Source organism: Pongo abelii, chromosome 6 (assembly GCF_028885655.2).
Source record: "Pongo abelii isolate AG06213 chromosome 6, NHGRI_mPonAbe1-v2.0_pri, whole genome shotgun sequence".
Lineage (NCBI taxonomy): Eukaryota > Metazoa > Chordata > Mammalia > Primates > Hominidae > Pongo > Pongo abelii.
Window position 1 is genome coordinate 98,044,678 of NC_071991.2, and position 17,460 is coordinate 98,062,137.

At 37.0% G+C, this 17,460-nt stretch overlaps 1 protein-coding gene across 9 annotated transcripts in view; it reads left to right on the forward strand.

Moving 5' to 3' along the window:
- Nucleotides 1-17,460, forward strand: part of MAGI2 (membrane associated guanylate kinase, WW and PDZ domain containing 2) — a 1,490,397-nt gene that overhangs the window by 956,907 nt on the left and 516,030 nt on the right. For all 9 annotated transcript variants that reach the window (XM_054559585.2, XM_054559586.2, XM_063726096.1 and 6 more), the window contains one exon: nucleotides 6,642-6,857. In XM_054559585.2, the coding sequence (XP_054415560.1) occupies nucleotides 6,642-6,857 (216 nt within the window). The remainder of the gene's footprint in view (nucleotides 1-6,641; nucleotides 6,858-17,460) is intronic.

The following is a 17,460-nucleotide window of genomic DNA, read 5'->3' on the forward strand; positions in this document are numbered from 1 at the left end:
TAACATAATTATGATCAGCTGGAACCCTAAATCTTTTCTCTGTTTAATGTCAGAGTCAATTTTTGCAGGTGCTATTAAAGAGGCCAAGCATCAAACTATTTGCTTCATTTATAAAACTATAAAGTAAATATGATTCTCAACCATTTAAAGTTTGCCACATATTGTTTCCAACACGAAGATATATCCTCAAGCTCTGGGAATACCATTGATGAGCTGCGCTGTTTGCATGCCCTGTGGGTTCTGCAGGCAATCATCTCTCTTCTACTGAACGACTATCCAAAATTCATTCTTTCCATTTACCAAAATGGGAAAAAAGGACTGAGAATATTGGGGAGGAATAGAAGTCATGACCTTAATCTGTGTGGTATCTTGAAGACAAGTATATTTATTACCTTTGTAAAACCCATCTCCACTTGGGAGCCATATGGAAGGATCTATGGTTATTTGATATAAAATCTACACATATTATTATACACCAAAAGGATTGAAACAACAGAGTAAGCATCTGAGTCTACAACTTAAAAAGCCAAATAAACTAAAGTAATAACAGATGATGTGTTCCCATCATGAAAACTGATCTTGTTTAAAGAAAAAAGGTGTTGGAAGTAAGTGAAAGTATTTCAAAGTATCTGCTACTAGCATTTTTACATTTCCTCATGCCTAAAATTAGTTTTTAGTGTCTTCCCTATTTCTTCTCATAATACTGGAATTTAAAAGCATAAAGAATATGGTGCATCTCAGAAAATAATATTTTGGTATCCATTAGCATTCAATGAAGACTGGAGGTACAAAAAAGGAAACAGTTTAAAATTCGTTGAAATCGTTTTGTATTCCTGTTTTTCCCCTTAGCCTCACCACTAAATCAATGTGAAAAAATCTGGGAGGAATCAGAAGAAAGGTAAAATCATCACTTTAGAAACTTAAAATACAACTTTTATACAAAGGTCAGTTGACTACAGAGAAAGCAGAAGAATAATTCCACGATGGTTTCAAGTACAGTACATGAAAAGTTATTTAGAAAGCTATTCTCATTGCTTTCAGATGAACTAGGGACAGGTCTGCCTAAAAATGGGTAAGGGATTAGGTTTTGCAAGGACTTTGCCTGGCAGGTTTAGTTCGTAATCTATTTTAGTCCCTCTCCCTTTGCAATAAATTGTGTGAGTGTCCTGTGTAAATGGGCATTTATTAAATGTTTTTATTACAAAATAAATTATTGACAATGCGCTGTTCTTTTTATTCAAATTTTTGGAAAAGTTTTCTTTTTTTTTTTTTGAGATGGAGTCTTGCCCTGTCACCAGGCTGGAGTGCAGTGGCATGATCTCAGCTGACTGCACCCTCCACCTCCCAGGTTCAAGCGATTCTACTGTCTCAGCCTCCTGAGTAGCTGGGACTACAGGCACATGCCACCATGCCCACCTAATTTTTGTATTTTTAGTAGAGACGGAGTTTCACCATGTTGGCCAGGATGGTCTCTATCTCTTGACCTCATGATCTGCCCACCTCAGCCTCCCAAAGTCCTGGGATTACAGGCGTGAGCCACGGCACCCGGCCAACTTTTCTATTTGTATAACAGAGTACATTCATCCTGTTCCACATTTTCATAGCCACACCTTTATAAAAAAAAGAATCTGTTCATAGGTAGTTAAAAAACTGAAGAATAAGTCAGGGTCCTGAAATGACTTTCTCTCTTATTTTGCAGGCATTGATTACAAAGAAGACTATGTAAATTTATAGATTATCCAAATATCACAGAATTAAGGGGACAATTTTATGTATCATTTTGTTGTACTCAATAAGTTAGTGGAATCTGATATTAAACTTAAAAGAAACTGCTAATGTATAGATCATTCTTCACAAGTACAAACATATTCCATGAAAAGTGCTCTAGGAAAGCCTGCACTCTCCTCAAAATACAAACACACACACACTTATTTTTAAAGGAGTGGATGGAAAAAAATTCCTAAAATGTCCTTGCTGTATGCTTTGGTAGCAATTTTGCCTTTCCCTTCTGAAACTGATGCGTTTGTGTTCATTGACTGCGGTTTTGAATGAAGTTCTCCTCTATGAGTTCTGGGCAGGTTGCGATTGCATCACACATTTTTTTCTCTTAAAAGGCAACAGCGTATTTTCAAAAGAGATGAGGTTCTTAAGTCAAAGAGATATAAGTTTTCCACTTGCTTTATATATAATATTAGGAAATAGTTTAATGTCTTAGTCTCTATTTTCTTAACTGCATAGGCAGAATGACATCATGCTGTATTGTGATGAATAAATACCAAAAGTAGCAGCCTATTTTGAGCATCTACTCTGATCTAGTCACGTCATATATCCTTTTAGTATCATTAATCTATATAACAGCACTGTGGGGTAAGAGTTATTCTACTCCCCATTTGATACAAGAATACTTATGTAAAATGCCCATGACAGTGTGCAGGTTAGCACATTGTAACAGTTGTAGTGGTAATAACAGTAGTAATAGTAATAGTTGCTTTTGTGACTGTGGTCATCTTACATCCCCACATTCCCACTTTAACTGAATTGATTTAAGGATATGAAGAGGTAGTGAGATTAGGGGACACAGGATTCAAAGTCAGGTTTATCTCACTAGGATTTATGCTGTTAAGCATTACACCATATTGTTGTGGGTTTGTGGAGGTTTTGTTTGTTCGTCTATTTTAATTTTAGATTTTCTACATCCAGGCACTATGCATATAGGCACTTCATCCTTAAGGGATCAATTTTTCCAAGCTGTATTTTAAAACAGTTTTGATATTATTTTTTTCTGAAAAATACTGGTATGTTACCTAAAAGGCACATTTTATCCTTGATACATTTATTTGTATATACTTATATCAGTGAGTTAGCTGCCTGACTGCTTGGCTAATTCTTCAACCATTGGTCTAGGTATTTCTGGTTTCCTGGTTCTTATGCAATGAGATAAAAATGTTGGCTTAGGGTAGCTTATTCTCTATGAATTACATTTGTCAAGTGTAGTAAGAGTATGGATTATTTATGTGCTTCCTTTATATTGCTATTATTGCCAATAAAGATAATCTTAATGTCTTAACTAATGATTCATATTTTTACATATAAAATTTAATCTGATGTGTTAATTTCATAAATACAGTTATAGAAATAGAATATTGCTCTATAATTTATAGTCACATCATATACCAATAGGTACAATTAGTAATATAAATTTAGCAGGATCTGTTATTTAGTATTTATTTTTAGCCTGAGCTATGCATTTATGTCTAATTAGTAAAAGGTTTTTTTACTTCAGGGAAATTTAAAATTGACAAGACAAATAGGAAAAAAAAACCACTGAAGTGTGATCCATTTTTCTTAGTACTATATATTAAAGGTATTAAAAATATTAGAATACTACTTTAAAATCATGTATCATTTACTGGGATATGCACAGATTATTTAGTTTTACATTATGCTTATTAGATAAGAAGTATGCGTTGAGATTCCATGGAAAACATAGCAACATACCGAAAGTTGTGCTACCCTTTAGGAATGCTGAAATATAAAAGTTCATTGATACCAGGGAGCAACTGTTCATTTTTGTTTGCTCAGAATTTGTCTGGTACATATAGAGGTCTGATTCATTTTAAATGCTCAAAATCAAATTAGATAGCAACATTTAGCAAAGTGTATACATTATCCACTTTGCCGACTGTAAAAAAGTTATATACTTATAGTATGTGGATAAGAACCACTTTACAACTTAATTTTTTTTCTCGCATTACTCTCTTACTGTGAATATCTATAGTGATGAGCAATGGCATTATTGGCACAGCTAGCCTTCAGAATATTTGCTCACCTTATGCCAGCATGAAGTTTACACTGCCGTTAAAACCACTGCAATTTTTACAGTTTTTTTAAATAAAGCTCTTTCTCATACATTCTTACTTCGTCTTCACAACAACCCAGGGAGAAGAAAAATGGAGTGGAGATTTGTCATTTCTACCTGCCAGCATTCCAAGGCCCTTTCTACCGGGGGTGGAGGGGGGGTGGAGGGAGAGACTTTTTCTACCGGGGGAGGCTCCTGAGATAAAATCGGTGGATGGTAGGGCTCCACCTCCCTCTCCCTCTACTGAAATCAAAGGAGAGTGCACATCTCTTCTACTTCCTTGGCAAGCCCAAGTGCTCTCACATGATGGAGGCTCAGCCAATGAGATGATCCTGCCTAGAAACGAGTGAATCAGAGCAGCTGAGGACACTTTGGAGCCCATGCTCATGGAGGCAGTTTGCACTGTGGGTTGTCCCTTTGGCAGTAGAACCATCTGGAGATTTCAGGGCTATCAAAGGCAACATAAGTGTCTGGAGTGGACTCCTGTGTTTCTGCCATTTTTTCTCATGGTTTTTCGGGCTTTCCCCTTGATATGGCTTGACTGTGTCCCCACCAAAAATCTCATCTTGAAATATAATCCCCATAATCCCCACATGTCAAGGGAGAGACCAGGTGGTGGTAATTGAATCATGGGGGCAGTTTCCCCCATCCTGTTCTGGTGATAGTGAGTTCTCACTAGATCTGATAGTTTTATAAGTATTTGTTAGTTCCTCTGGTGTTCATTCTCCTTCCTGCTGCCTTGTGAAGAAGGGGCTTGCTTCCCCGTTTGTCATGATTGTAAGTTTCCTGAGGCCTTCCCAGCCGTGTGAAAATGTGAGTCAATTAAACCTCTTTCCTTTCTAAATTACCCAGTCTTGGGCAATTCTTTTTTTTTGTTTTTTGTTTGTTTGTTTTTTTTTTTTGAGATGGAGTCTTGCTCTGTTGCCCAGGCTGGAGTGCAGTAGCGTGATCTCAGCTCACTGCGACTTCCACCTCCCAGGTTCACGCCATTCTCCTGCCTCAGACTCCATTCTCCTGCCTCAGACTCCAGAATAGATGGGACTACGGGGGTCGGTCAATTCTTCATAGCAGCGTGACAACGGACTAATATATCCCTCAACTAGCCATCTTATATATTTATATAGCACATCCCTATCACATTTAACTTGAGTAGGTTGTGGTTTTTTGCAGCCCAGAACACAGGTGATTAGAACAATTATTGCTCTTCCCCACTTATAGATGAAGAAATTGAGCCTTACAGAGGTTAAGTAACTTGCTTGTAGTTATATAAAAAAGCCAAGCCTAAATTCTATGTCTTCTGGTTAATGGTCGTTCCTTTCACAGCACATCTTTTACCCAAATGTGTTTAGTGACCTTTGCAGACAGTGAGGTGTGCTTCCTTCCTCCTGTATATCTCCTCCATTGCAGTGCTTACTCCTATTTCCTGTTATAATGCTTTTCTGTTTGACATCAAATTTGGTCTCCCTTACTGGACTGTTGAGCATCTTGGAAGACAAGGATTATATTGTATTCATCCTTTTTCTCTCAAACGTATACTGGAGTGCCTGGGTGCATAACTTAGTACCAATAAAGATTTTAATGAGTGAGCAAATAAGTGCATAAATTACTCAATTAACTGAAAACACTGATATAGGTTCAAAGTTTGTGCTATAAGATTGATTTCAGAAAAATATGACCCATGTTCTTTACCAATAAAAATTTTAGGATATTTTAAATAAAGTGTTTTACCTTGAACATATCAAGATGTTCACAGCCGGGTGCAGTGGCTCATGCCTGTAATCCCAGCACTTTGGGGGGCCAAGGCAGGAGGATCATTTGAGGTCAGGAATTTGAGATCAGCCTGGGCAACATGGCAAAACCCTATCTCTACTAAAAATACAAAAATTAGCCAGACATGGTGGTGCACGCCTGTAGTCCCAGCTATTCAGGAGGCTGAGGCACAAGAATTGCTCGAACCTAGGAGGCGGAGGTATCAGTCAGCCAAGATTGCACCATTGCCCTCCAGCCTGGGCAACAGAGCAAGACTCTGTCTCAATAAAATGAAATAATAAAGGTGATCACTTAATAAACATTTATTCCATGATTATATGCTAGGTGTTAATATGGGAATAAATAAGAATGATTCTCTTTTCAAAAAAGTGCTGCAGATGGATGGGTGAAAAAGATTATTCCATAGCTCAGATAATGGAGCTATGGGCAAAAAAAAGCTGTGGTAATCTGAAGAGTGAATAGAGCAGCAGGCGCACTGTCAGCAGCCATGGGAACCACTAGACTGGCACGGGGATACAGCTCTAGGCAGGATGCTGTGCACATCAAGGACAATAGCCATAATCCTTTGAAAGCTACAGAATAGCAGAACGTGCTTTGCCTTTTCAGAATAGTGTGAGATTACCCCACTACAAAAAAATTACCTGTACTCTTAACATAATCATTTTTTAAAAGGTTATAATCAAGTCTTGTTATAAAAAATTCGGATAATTTTAAAATTAACTATGTACCGCTTGGGAATAACACATAAGACTATATTTTGGTTTGGCACAAAGATGAGAATAAAGATAGATCTATATCTCTAAGCATTAAAGTCCAATGCAACAGAAGGAACAAATAAATATGTATATATAGAGAGAGACACATAGATAGAAAACCATATATATATGTATGTGTCTATGTATGTACATACAAAATAGGATAAAAATGTGTTAATATAATTTCCATTCTTCACAAATTATGTACATGGTAGAAGAAATATTTAACTCCAAGAATGTTTTGGTATTGTTTGCAGACAATTACTACGGTACCCCAAAGCCGCCAGCAGAACCAGCACCATTATTGTTAAATGTAACAGACCAGATACTTCCAGGAGCCACTCCAAGTGCTGAAGGAAAACGGAAGAGGAATAAATCAGTGAGCAACATGGAGAAAGCCAGTATAGAGCCTCCTGAGGAGGAAGAGGAAGAGAGGCCTGTGGTCAATGGAAATGGAGTAGTAGTAACACCAGGTTAGTCATTTACATTTTTTATGGGTTCATAAACTTACTGTTTTAGATCTAAGATATATATGTACACATATACATAGTAAGATATATACACAGATACATAGTAAGATAAATATATACATATATATTTCTTACATCTGTGTGTTCACATGTAATTATTTTAATTATCTTCAAAGAGAGAAGATTATGATATCAAATGGAAAGGACATGGAATTACAGAAGTTGAAAGAATATGTCAAAAAAAATTTTGGCATATTTTCAACTACTTTAATATTTTATTTCAATTATATAATATTAGTAGCAATATAGTGAATGATCAAAACTTCTATAAGATATTGCAAGTCTTATATATGGTTGTGTAAAGTTTTGAGGTCTTTGTTAATATTAGAGAAAATCTATTCTTAGAAATCTTGCTATGCTTGCAGTTCTCTCAGTAGAGTTTATGTCATGTGATTTAGTTTACAACTTCAATGAATATAATTTTCAAAATCGCTACAACTGCAGAATGCCCATATATTTGTTTCTTTTTCCTTACCACCTGATCTGGAAACATGAAGAATGTATCTTTATACATTAACAATGTGAAGCCACTACCTTGTAGAAGCAAAATAATAGCTGTGCCCTTGATTTATAATCATTGTACCACATATGTGAAGAATTAGACACAAATATAAAATGTGCTTGTGCAAAGTATGGATTTGCATTTTTCTTATTCTTATTACTTAATACAGTATCAGAAATAGATTTTTAAAATAAAATTATTCATAATTAAATATTACCAAAACAACAAAACTATGGCATTTTGGTAGCCTCTTGGAGTAAGTTTCCAAAATTTCATTTTATTATTTATTTTTTAATGGTAGCATAGCAGTGGGCATTAAAAAAATCTAAAGTCCGTATTTAAAGCTCTTAAAAAACTGTTAGCGTGTGTACCTTTCGTACATATTATTCTTAAGGTATTTCTTATTACCACTTTGATGTCTATATTTTCATGTTTATTGTGCTGTTTCTCTACTAACATAGTATTGGAATTTTTATGCTGTTATTTTTATCAAGGAACTAACATAGTATTGGAATTTTTATGCTGTTATTTTTATCAAGGAACAACTTCATAAGCTTACTTTTTATCTTCCTTTTTCAAAATGCCTATAAAACTGTTCTTCATTGAACATAAGATGAACATAAGGAGACCAAATATCAAATTTGTGCTAATCAAGGTATAAAACCTAAGGTGCTTTCATCTTGATTACTCAGAGGAGGACAACCTCCTCCATTAATATCTGTTAGTTAAAATATATTAACTGACTCTAGCGTCATTGATTTCTAGATACAAATGCTAAAAATAACTATAAGTAATGTAACATCTCCTGTGAAATGATGTGGCAATTTTCAAGCAATTAGATACCTTCCTCTTTTTTGATTCTGAAGTATCTGTGTCAAAATATTTGCTTTTAATTATATAATTACATTAGAATTAAATCGATGGTACATAGCTTTCTTAGCTGATCTTTGATATGAGAAGCTGAACAACTCAGCTGGGTTGAAGCAATAACCACAAAAGAAGCAGAGGCTGGGGTCATATAACATTTGCAAAATTTCTTACTGGTTAACATCTTGTGGTTAAAAACGTAAAAAGTATATTCCTGCTAAACCAGGATCATTGATCACAATTTCATTTCTTATCTGTGTAGGGCAAATAAAATGAACTATTCTTGATCCACAGACTTTTAAGCTAGAAACTTGTTTAATTATGGGGCTTACTGAATCTAGAAAGCAAAATTTCCTTCTATTCATACCTTACCCATAAGGATGATGTGCTTTTATGGTTAGGAGGTCTTCATCACCCCCAGAGAAACTGGATAAAACTGAACTCTTTTTGATCAACCCTAGCCATATGACTGTCTCTGGATTCCTCAGCATGATGATAGTAGAGAACAACTATTAGCCAACTCTAGGTTTTCAAGACAGTCAATGGATACTGCCAACAGTGGCTCTGTAAATAAGCCTGCTGGACAAGTGGCCCTTATACTGTGCTTTTCTTTCCTGTTATGGGGAGATGAGAGATATACAAATCAGGCAGCCCTTCACCCACTGTTCAAAAATGAGCTGAACAGTCTCAAACCAAAAAATGGTACATCATCCAGTATTAGAAGTCCTTTGACAATCCCGGTCCTTGAAATGTCTTTGTTTCTCTTTACGTTTATTGAGTAGAGACTTTAGGAGTTTCTTTGACCTCCTCTGATACACATTTCCCGACTCTTCACCTTTTGAAACTCATCACATTGGTTTTTTTTTTTTTTTTTTTTTTTAGCACAGTGTCTCTGCCCTGCCTTCATGTTCTTCACATTCTTCACATTCACCAGACACCAGATTTCAAAGAAGACTGAGAAGCATGTTCCTAGCCAGGTGCGGAGGCTCATGCCTGTAACCCCAGCACTTTGGGAGGTCAAGGCAGGCGGATCACTTTCATAGGAGTTTGAGACCAGCCTGGGCAACATGGCAAAACCCCATCTCTGCAAAACACACACACACACACAAAAATTAGCCAGGCATGGGGCACACACCTGTAGTCCCAGCTTCTTGGGAGGCTGAGCTGGGAGAATCACCTGAGCCCAAGGAGGTCAAGTTTCAGTGAGCCATGATGGTGCCACTGCACTTCAGCCTGGGCAACAGAGTGAGACCTCGTCTCAAACAAACAAAAAGAGAGAGAGAAACATGTCACTTAAATTTTAGTTAACGCTGCCCTATATCAACTAACTATAGTAATAATTAATATCAGACTTCAATTCAGAGCATAAATATTATAATCAATGAGGCACATTTGGAGAATATAAAAAGCATATTGAGGTAACATTATTCCATTACAAAGGAATATTGATAATAGTAATAAGCAATAAAATAATTCACTTCTTTTGAATGCTTACCATGTGTTAGGAGCGGCCTAACCTCATTATAGGTATTAGTTCATTTAATTATCTTAACTGTCCCGTTAACTAGGTACTACTTTACAGATTAGAAAACTGAGATACTTTGCCTAGTAACTGGAGTTCATATGTAGGAAAACTTGGTCCACAATCCATATGTCTGGCTTCCATGCTATCCTGAGTCTTATATAACCAAATACAAGCATAAATATATTTCTTAGTGATATATAAACATATAACCACTATTTTACCTGTATATCTTTCAAAGTGGCATTATAAATTTCAAGTTACCAAAAACTTCATATTGCTTTTATTTCCTGAAATCATGTACAGTGAACTTACATCCTTCTGTGGGTATAAAAAATTTCTAGTTTTTAAAATTCTGTGCATGTACAAGCATCAAATCTACCAATATTTGGCTTTGTATATATTTAACCAAAACTTTGCTCTAAGTAAATAAAGGTTGTAGGTGATTCCTCGGTTTATATCTGATACCTATTTTTTTTTCATCTTTTCTCCTTTGAACTAGAGATTATACTTAAACTGCAGTTTTCTTTTTCTCTCAGACCTTATCTATATAAAGTCAATGACCACCTTTAAATATATAAGTTCTTCAGTAAGTTCTGCTAACATTATCAATGTTATCGAAATTCACATGACATGTGAATATTTATTTTACTGAGTGTTCTTTCCTTCTGCTCAAAATTGCACCAGACACATAGAGTTAGCCCATGGTGCCTAGTAAAACCATATAATGATTTTTCAGTGTCAGGACAGAAATATTTCTCCCTCTGTCATACATTGCCTTGGTAGTGGAAATCAATACAGTTCTATCCTTAGATATGTAGTTTTATCCTTGTCAATAATAAAAAATTAGAAACATAAAAATAAATAATAATGGCCACTCTCCTCTAATGGATACAAACAATGGACCAGACATATAATACATATATTATCTCTAATCCCATAATAATTCTATACTTATTTTATGAAGGAGATACTGAAATTTTGCTTAAAGTCCTTAACTAAAGTAAAAGTTTATTTACTGGCAGAGTTGAGATTCGGATCTAGTAATACCTGAATTCATCCGCTCTCCAACACATGTCCCAGAACTGTTAACCATGCCAAAGACAAAGGGACTTCTGACCTCCCCAAAGTAAATCGCAATCCTGCAGCTTAGAGGATTTAGTCTACATTGTATTCCATTGTATTTGTCTTTTACTAGGCTCACAGCAGTGATGTTAGATTTAATGACAAGTATGGTGTATCCTTACATCACCTTACAGATTGTTTTTGAACCGATGTTTAAAATTTATATCCCCTGGAAACCTTAACATCACCTTTATTTAGATATTTTCATCTTTCTGTTTATCTTGTTAGAGTTGATGTCAGCCCCATGACTTCAAATTCTATAGATTTATCTGCACCCTTTACTGCTCTCCTGTGTTTATGGTATATTTCTAACTACTGCCAACTGGACAGCATCACCTAAGCATTACTTCCGCAACTTAAATGCAACACATTTCACTTAAACTCTTCTCCCACAGAACAAGCAAGCAAACCAATTCACAAAGCCCTCTACCTGATTTCTCTAATTCTACTTTTCACCCATATTCCTCAGAATTATCATTTTGTTTCTTTTCCCCAGTGTTGGTATTGTTCATTAGGCACAAAAGGGCCTTTGGCTCCCATCCTTGCCTTCGAAATATCACTGCACCATCCTAGAGCACTGCCTTACTAACTCATTTGTGGACTATAGTTCCCTAACGGATCTGTATGCCTCCAGGATCCTTCCTGATCCAATTACCTTTTATTCCACCGTAGGTAAAAATTCGTGAACCAAAACTAGGTCATGGCAGGGCACGATGACTCACACTTGTAATCCCAGCACTTTGTGGGGCTGAGGTGGGTAGATCACTTGAGGTCAGGAATTCAAGACCAGCCTGGGCAACATGACAAAGCCCTGTGTCTACAAAAAATATAAAAATTAGCCAGACCTGGTGGCACATATCTGTAGTCCCAGCTCCTTGGGAGGCTTAGGTGGGAGGATCACTTGAGCCCAGGAAGGTCGAGGCTGCGAGGAGCCATGATTGTGCCTCTGCACTCCAGCCTGGGTAACAGAGTGAGACCCTATCTCAACAAACAACAACAACAACAAAAACATGCAACTATCCTCAAAACTTGAATGAGCTTCCATTTCCATTGGTTCAAATTCCTACATTTGACAAGAACATCTCTGTTAGCATTGTCCCCCATTAATCCTGTATATAAACTCCCTTCTGTCATCTACACTACACACACAAAACATTTTCACCTGTGTGATCAGGCCATTCCCACATTTGAATTCTCTTTACTCAAAATCCAATAAAAATTTTTCTTATTTCCTGGGAATCCCTTGTTGACTTTTCACAATGAAAAGTTAAAATTGATCATCTCTGAATGACAATAATACAATTTGCACTTTTCATATATTTGGAAGGTATTAGCCTGGTACTTGTTGGTAACTTTTCATAATGTGCATGTCTGGCATCCCCATATATGTATTGTAAACATTATTAGAACAAGGCCCTTTTTTTTTTTTTTTTTTTTTGAGATAGAGTTTCACTCTTGTTGCCCAGGCTGGAGTCCAATGGTGTGATCTCGGTTCACCGAAACCTCCGCTTCCCGTGTTCAAGAGATTCTCCAGCCTCAGCCTCCCAAGTAGCTGAGATTATAGGTACCAGCCACCACACCCGGCTAATTCTGTACTTTTTAGTAGAGATGGGATTTCTCCATGTTGGTCAGGCTGGTCTTGAAATCCTGACCTCAGGTTATCCACCCGCCTCGGCCTCCCAGAGTGCTGGGATTCCAGGCGTGAGCCACAGCGCCTGACCGAACAAGGACTTTTTTAATTTTTCTGTTTGCCTGTTCAGCGATTAGCATATATCTTTAAATGTTTCAAGTACTTAGTAAATCTTTATTTTTTAGTCAATCTTGTCTAATCTCTAGAGGATGTCAGTTTTACTGTATCAACTGATGACATTCCTTTCATGCTCATTTTACACTATTCAGTATATTCAATATGCAGTGTTTCCTAAGTTTGAAGGATATATCCCTGATCCTATATTCCTTCAAAAGTTGTATAACTAAAAAAAAGTATACAGAAGTGCATTTTAAAATACATATTCTTAGAGATGAGAATTAGCCAGCCTCCCTAGCTTTGTCAATACCAAAGATAGATAGATGGTTAATAGATAAGTCGACTGAATTTTTTAAAAGATTGAACTCTCCTTCAGGAAAGCAAGATCATGTAAACCAGAGTAATTAGGTTAAGCTTTCTTGGATTTCTTTTATTTCATGAGTTACCTGCTAAACTTTTCCGGAAAGTAATTCACTATTATCTTGTAGCTTCCCCTCACGAGTTATTAGTAAGCCTAGTGCAAAGAATTAGAAATGCACATATATTTTAAAAGCATTTAAATCTCTCTGTTAATACACACACACACACACACACACACACACACACACACACACACAATGCCAAGAGGAACAGAGCCCATGAGAGCTACCTTCACCAACAAAGAGAATACAGTATGTGTACACAGAGCTGCCTTCTCCAGGCCCCCAAGCCTGCAATTAGTGCAAATGAACTGCATCTCCCGGAGAGCAAACAGAGTGTCTCTTATGTGATCACCGAGTGTCCTCAGCAATGATCTCAGTTCACCATTACGGACCCGCATCCAGGTCCTGTGCTGCTTGGCACGCTGACTGTGCATGCACCATCAGTCCTGGTTCTGTGAATGAGACCCTGTCACTGTCAGAAGAATTATGTCCTCCCTAGTGAATCTCGCTGTTTTCCTGTGAATAATGCCTCACTCTGAAACCACCCCAACGCCTATGCCCTGCTTATTTTTGTGTGGGTTCACAGAGACTGCGATTTGTGTATCTACCCAGATATTTATCTTCTTTGAGCAGGCTGAGAAGGGCTTAATTTTATGATCTTGTTCCCAGAGTACTGGGTTTTATCTCTCCATTGAATGGGAAAATTTCTGGGGCTAGTTTAAGTTAGCCTTCTAAAATTAGATATTCCATCTATAAATGACCGGTATTCCATCTTTTCTTGAAAGAATTATTTGAAAGTTATAACTGCCCTAACTGTGAAATGTTCTGACTATCTAGGTGTAATTAAAAAGTAATGATATCACTAGAGTTTGTGGTGATTGTAATTATAGTATTACTATTAATAATTTTATAACTATAATGGTAATTACTATTAATATTAAACTATTATAGTGATTGTAAACATACCATTTTAGTAAGGGAAATCAGGACTTGTTTTGGAAGTGTCATTTTAAATCAAGGCACAGTCATGCTTTGGTTAAACTGAAAGTAATGGATGTGAACCTCTTTAGTCCTTTTTGTTTTTTTGTTTTTTGTTTTTTTTGAGACAGTTTCATTCTTATTGACCAGGCTGGAGTGTACTGGCGTGATCTCAGCTCACTTCAACCTCTGCCTCCTGGGTTCAAGCAATTCTCCTGCCTCAGCCTCCCAAGTAGCTGGGATTACAGGCATGTGCCACCATGCACAGCTAATTTTGTATTTTTAGTAGAGATGGGGTTTCACCATGTTGGTCAGGCTGGTCTCGAACTCCTGACCTCGGCTGATCCACCCGCCTTGGCCTCCCAAAGTGCTGGGATTACAGGCGTGAGCCGCTGCACCCGGCCCTCTTCGTCTCTTAAACAGATTCAGCATTGCATGCACTCAATCTCTGGGGAGAGTGTTTCTCTACTTCTCTGCAAGTTTACGTAATTTGTGTGTGAGGGAGATTTGATCCATGAGTGAGGAAGGCAGAACAAGAACAACCAGCGTAGCACCTCAGGTTTCTCCAGCAGTTACAGAAAGCCCATGGAATTGTGAAAATGTTTAAGTTTCTTCAGGTTCTCCAGGCATTCTTAGAATCTAAGCTTTTTTTCTAATCACAGTCATATATTCTCTGTAGGTCTGATTTTCACCCGTGCCCGTGTGTTTCTTATAGTTCTCCTCAGGAAAGAGATTATGATTGTTGGTGCGAAATCGCAGCTACTTTATTGTCAGTGATGGCTCTAGTTATTTCTGGCTGAGGACTGGCCTTTCTCTCTGAAGGGGGCATAAGGTCTCTCTGAGCACCCATTCCTTCTACCTGACTCTATCAATGGGAACGGTATTCTGATGTTTTTTCCCGTTTGACTTTTTGCCCTCATCAAAAAATACTTTGACTACAATTTCGCCCCAAAGAATAGCTCTTGAATTATCAAGATCAAATTTAAAGTCTTCCTAATTTTCTCTTTCATCTCCTTTGAATTTCCTGGAACTTCAGAAAGTGGCCTCATGTTTTATATAATACTATGCTCCTGATTAAAAAAAAAATTGAAGGCAAGCTCTAAGAAATGTTGTATGTGCATGTTCTTTATTTCATACCTTGCTGTGGTTTTTTAAGTATGTCAACATTTGTATCAGTTTCTTTCACCCCAAACTTTGTTAAGGATTTGGGGGACTTGTTTCTTTATGATAAATGTCTTTAGATATTTTCTTCTCCACTGTTAATCTAAAATAATTTCCTCTACTAATCTTTCTGTGATTCTTTTCAGTTTAGTTTTTATGTCTTAGGAAATATTTTCCTTGTCACCTTCTACCCACAGACTTTGAATTTTCTATTTTCATAATTTTCCATATTGTTCTTTTAGTAATTCAAACAATTTATAACTAATTGTGGGTTTTAGATATAGAAGAAAAATAATTTTGAGGCATGAAGTATGCGTTCTCAGTAATTCACATATCCCTGGCTAGACCCCTGAATAGAAGAGATGTAATTTGCTTATAAATATTACATATATATTGGGAGGCCGAGACAGGTGGATCACAAGGTCAGGAGTTCAAGACCAGCCTGGCCAACATGGCAAAACTCTGTCTCTACTAAAAATACAAAAATCAGCCCATCGTGGTGGCACGCCCCTGTAGTCCCAGCTACTCGGGAGGCTGAGGCGGGAGAATCGCTTGAACCCGGGAGGCGGAGGTTGCAGTGAGCTGAGATCGCGCCACTGTGCTCCAGCCTGGGCGATGGAGCAACCCTCTGTCTCAAAAATAAAATAAATTCTAAAAAATTACATATATAAATCATTTCTTCACAGGATTGGGGATTTCTGCTTCCTGGATTGAGGTATCATCCCAAAAATCAGAAGCATAGTTAAACAGTACACTAACTTTCCCTGATTCTAATATCTCCTTCTAGACTTATGTTTTCTCCCTGGCCTCAAATAATAAAGGGAAGCAGTTGTTTACATCTGCAAAAATATGGTATAGATATATTTGCCACACTGTTTGAGGGCCACCACCTCTTTATACTCATATATATATATATTTTATATATATATATATTTTATATATATATATATATATATTTTTTTTTTTTTTGAGACGGAGTCTCGCTTAGTTGCCCAGGCTGGAGTGCAGTGGCGCGATCTCCGCTCACTACAAGCTCCGCCTCCCAGGTTCACGCAATTCACCTGCCTCAGCCTCCCTAGTAGCTGGGACTACAGGCGCCCGCCACCACGCCCGGCTAATGTTTTTTTGTTTTTTTTTTTTTTTTTTTTTAGTAGAGGCGGGGTTTCACCGTATTTGCCAGTCTTGTCTCGATCTCCTGACCTCGTGATCCGCCCGCCTCGGCCTCCCAAAGTTCTGGGATTACAGGCGTGAGCCACTGCGCCCGGCCTCATATCCTATATATGTATTACAATGAATTTTTTTTAGCACTTAGAACCACTTCAGAGCACTGAAGAGTCAAAAACTGACTAAAAGTCAAAATCAACTTGCATAGAAAAATCTCTGAAGGATCACAAAGATAATTATTCTTGCTAACTCGATGGCTAGAGCCCTGGGAGTAGCAGCAGGAGGGAAGCTTGCTTTGCACTGTTTTCCTCCATTGTGCTTCTGGATTTTGTACCATGTGCATGTTTCACTGTGTCAAAAAATATATATATATCTATCTATATATGTATATATATATATTAGATGATGAGCAAAAAAAAGTCAGTATACAATGTGCAAATATTTTAGTACCCATATTAGAATTCTTCTCATTTTAGAAGGTTTAGGAAAAGTAAGAAAATTGATAAGAGCATTCTTTGAGCAATAATTGACAATCTTGACTTCTTTTGATCAACTGGCTGTGCAGAATGCGTGACTGCTCCCTTTCTGAAGACACTGAAATGTGTCCTACACTTTTCATTACAGAGTATAATCTATAGTACAGCCACGATGAAAAATCAATTATATAAGTTTACAAATAATTATATATTAGAAATAAAATAATCATAATTTCCCATATATAAAAATCAACACAATGATATTTTTCTTTTGTTCAAATATCAACCCTGAAGTATTGATTTATTTACAAGAGCCTGTGGTTCAAATTCTAAGCCAGCTTCCAGCAGTGAAGCAAACAGTCCTTCCACCACAATCCAATAAAACCTTAGATCAATATAACAAACACACTTTTTAATGGGACTATTGGGTTTGCACAAAAGCATGGAGAAATCTTTAAGCCCCACCACATCCAACACAGTGGCCACTACCACAAATGAGTAGAAACCAGAGTGAGGAGGAGTCAGTTATAAGCAGACTAGAAAGCCAAAGTTGCCCCGGGGGTATATGAGAAGACCAAGCTT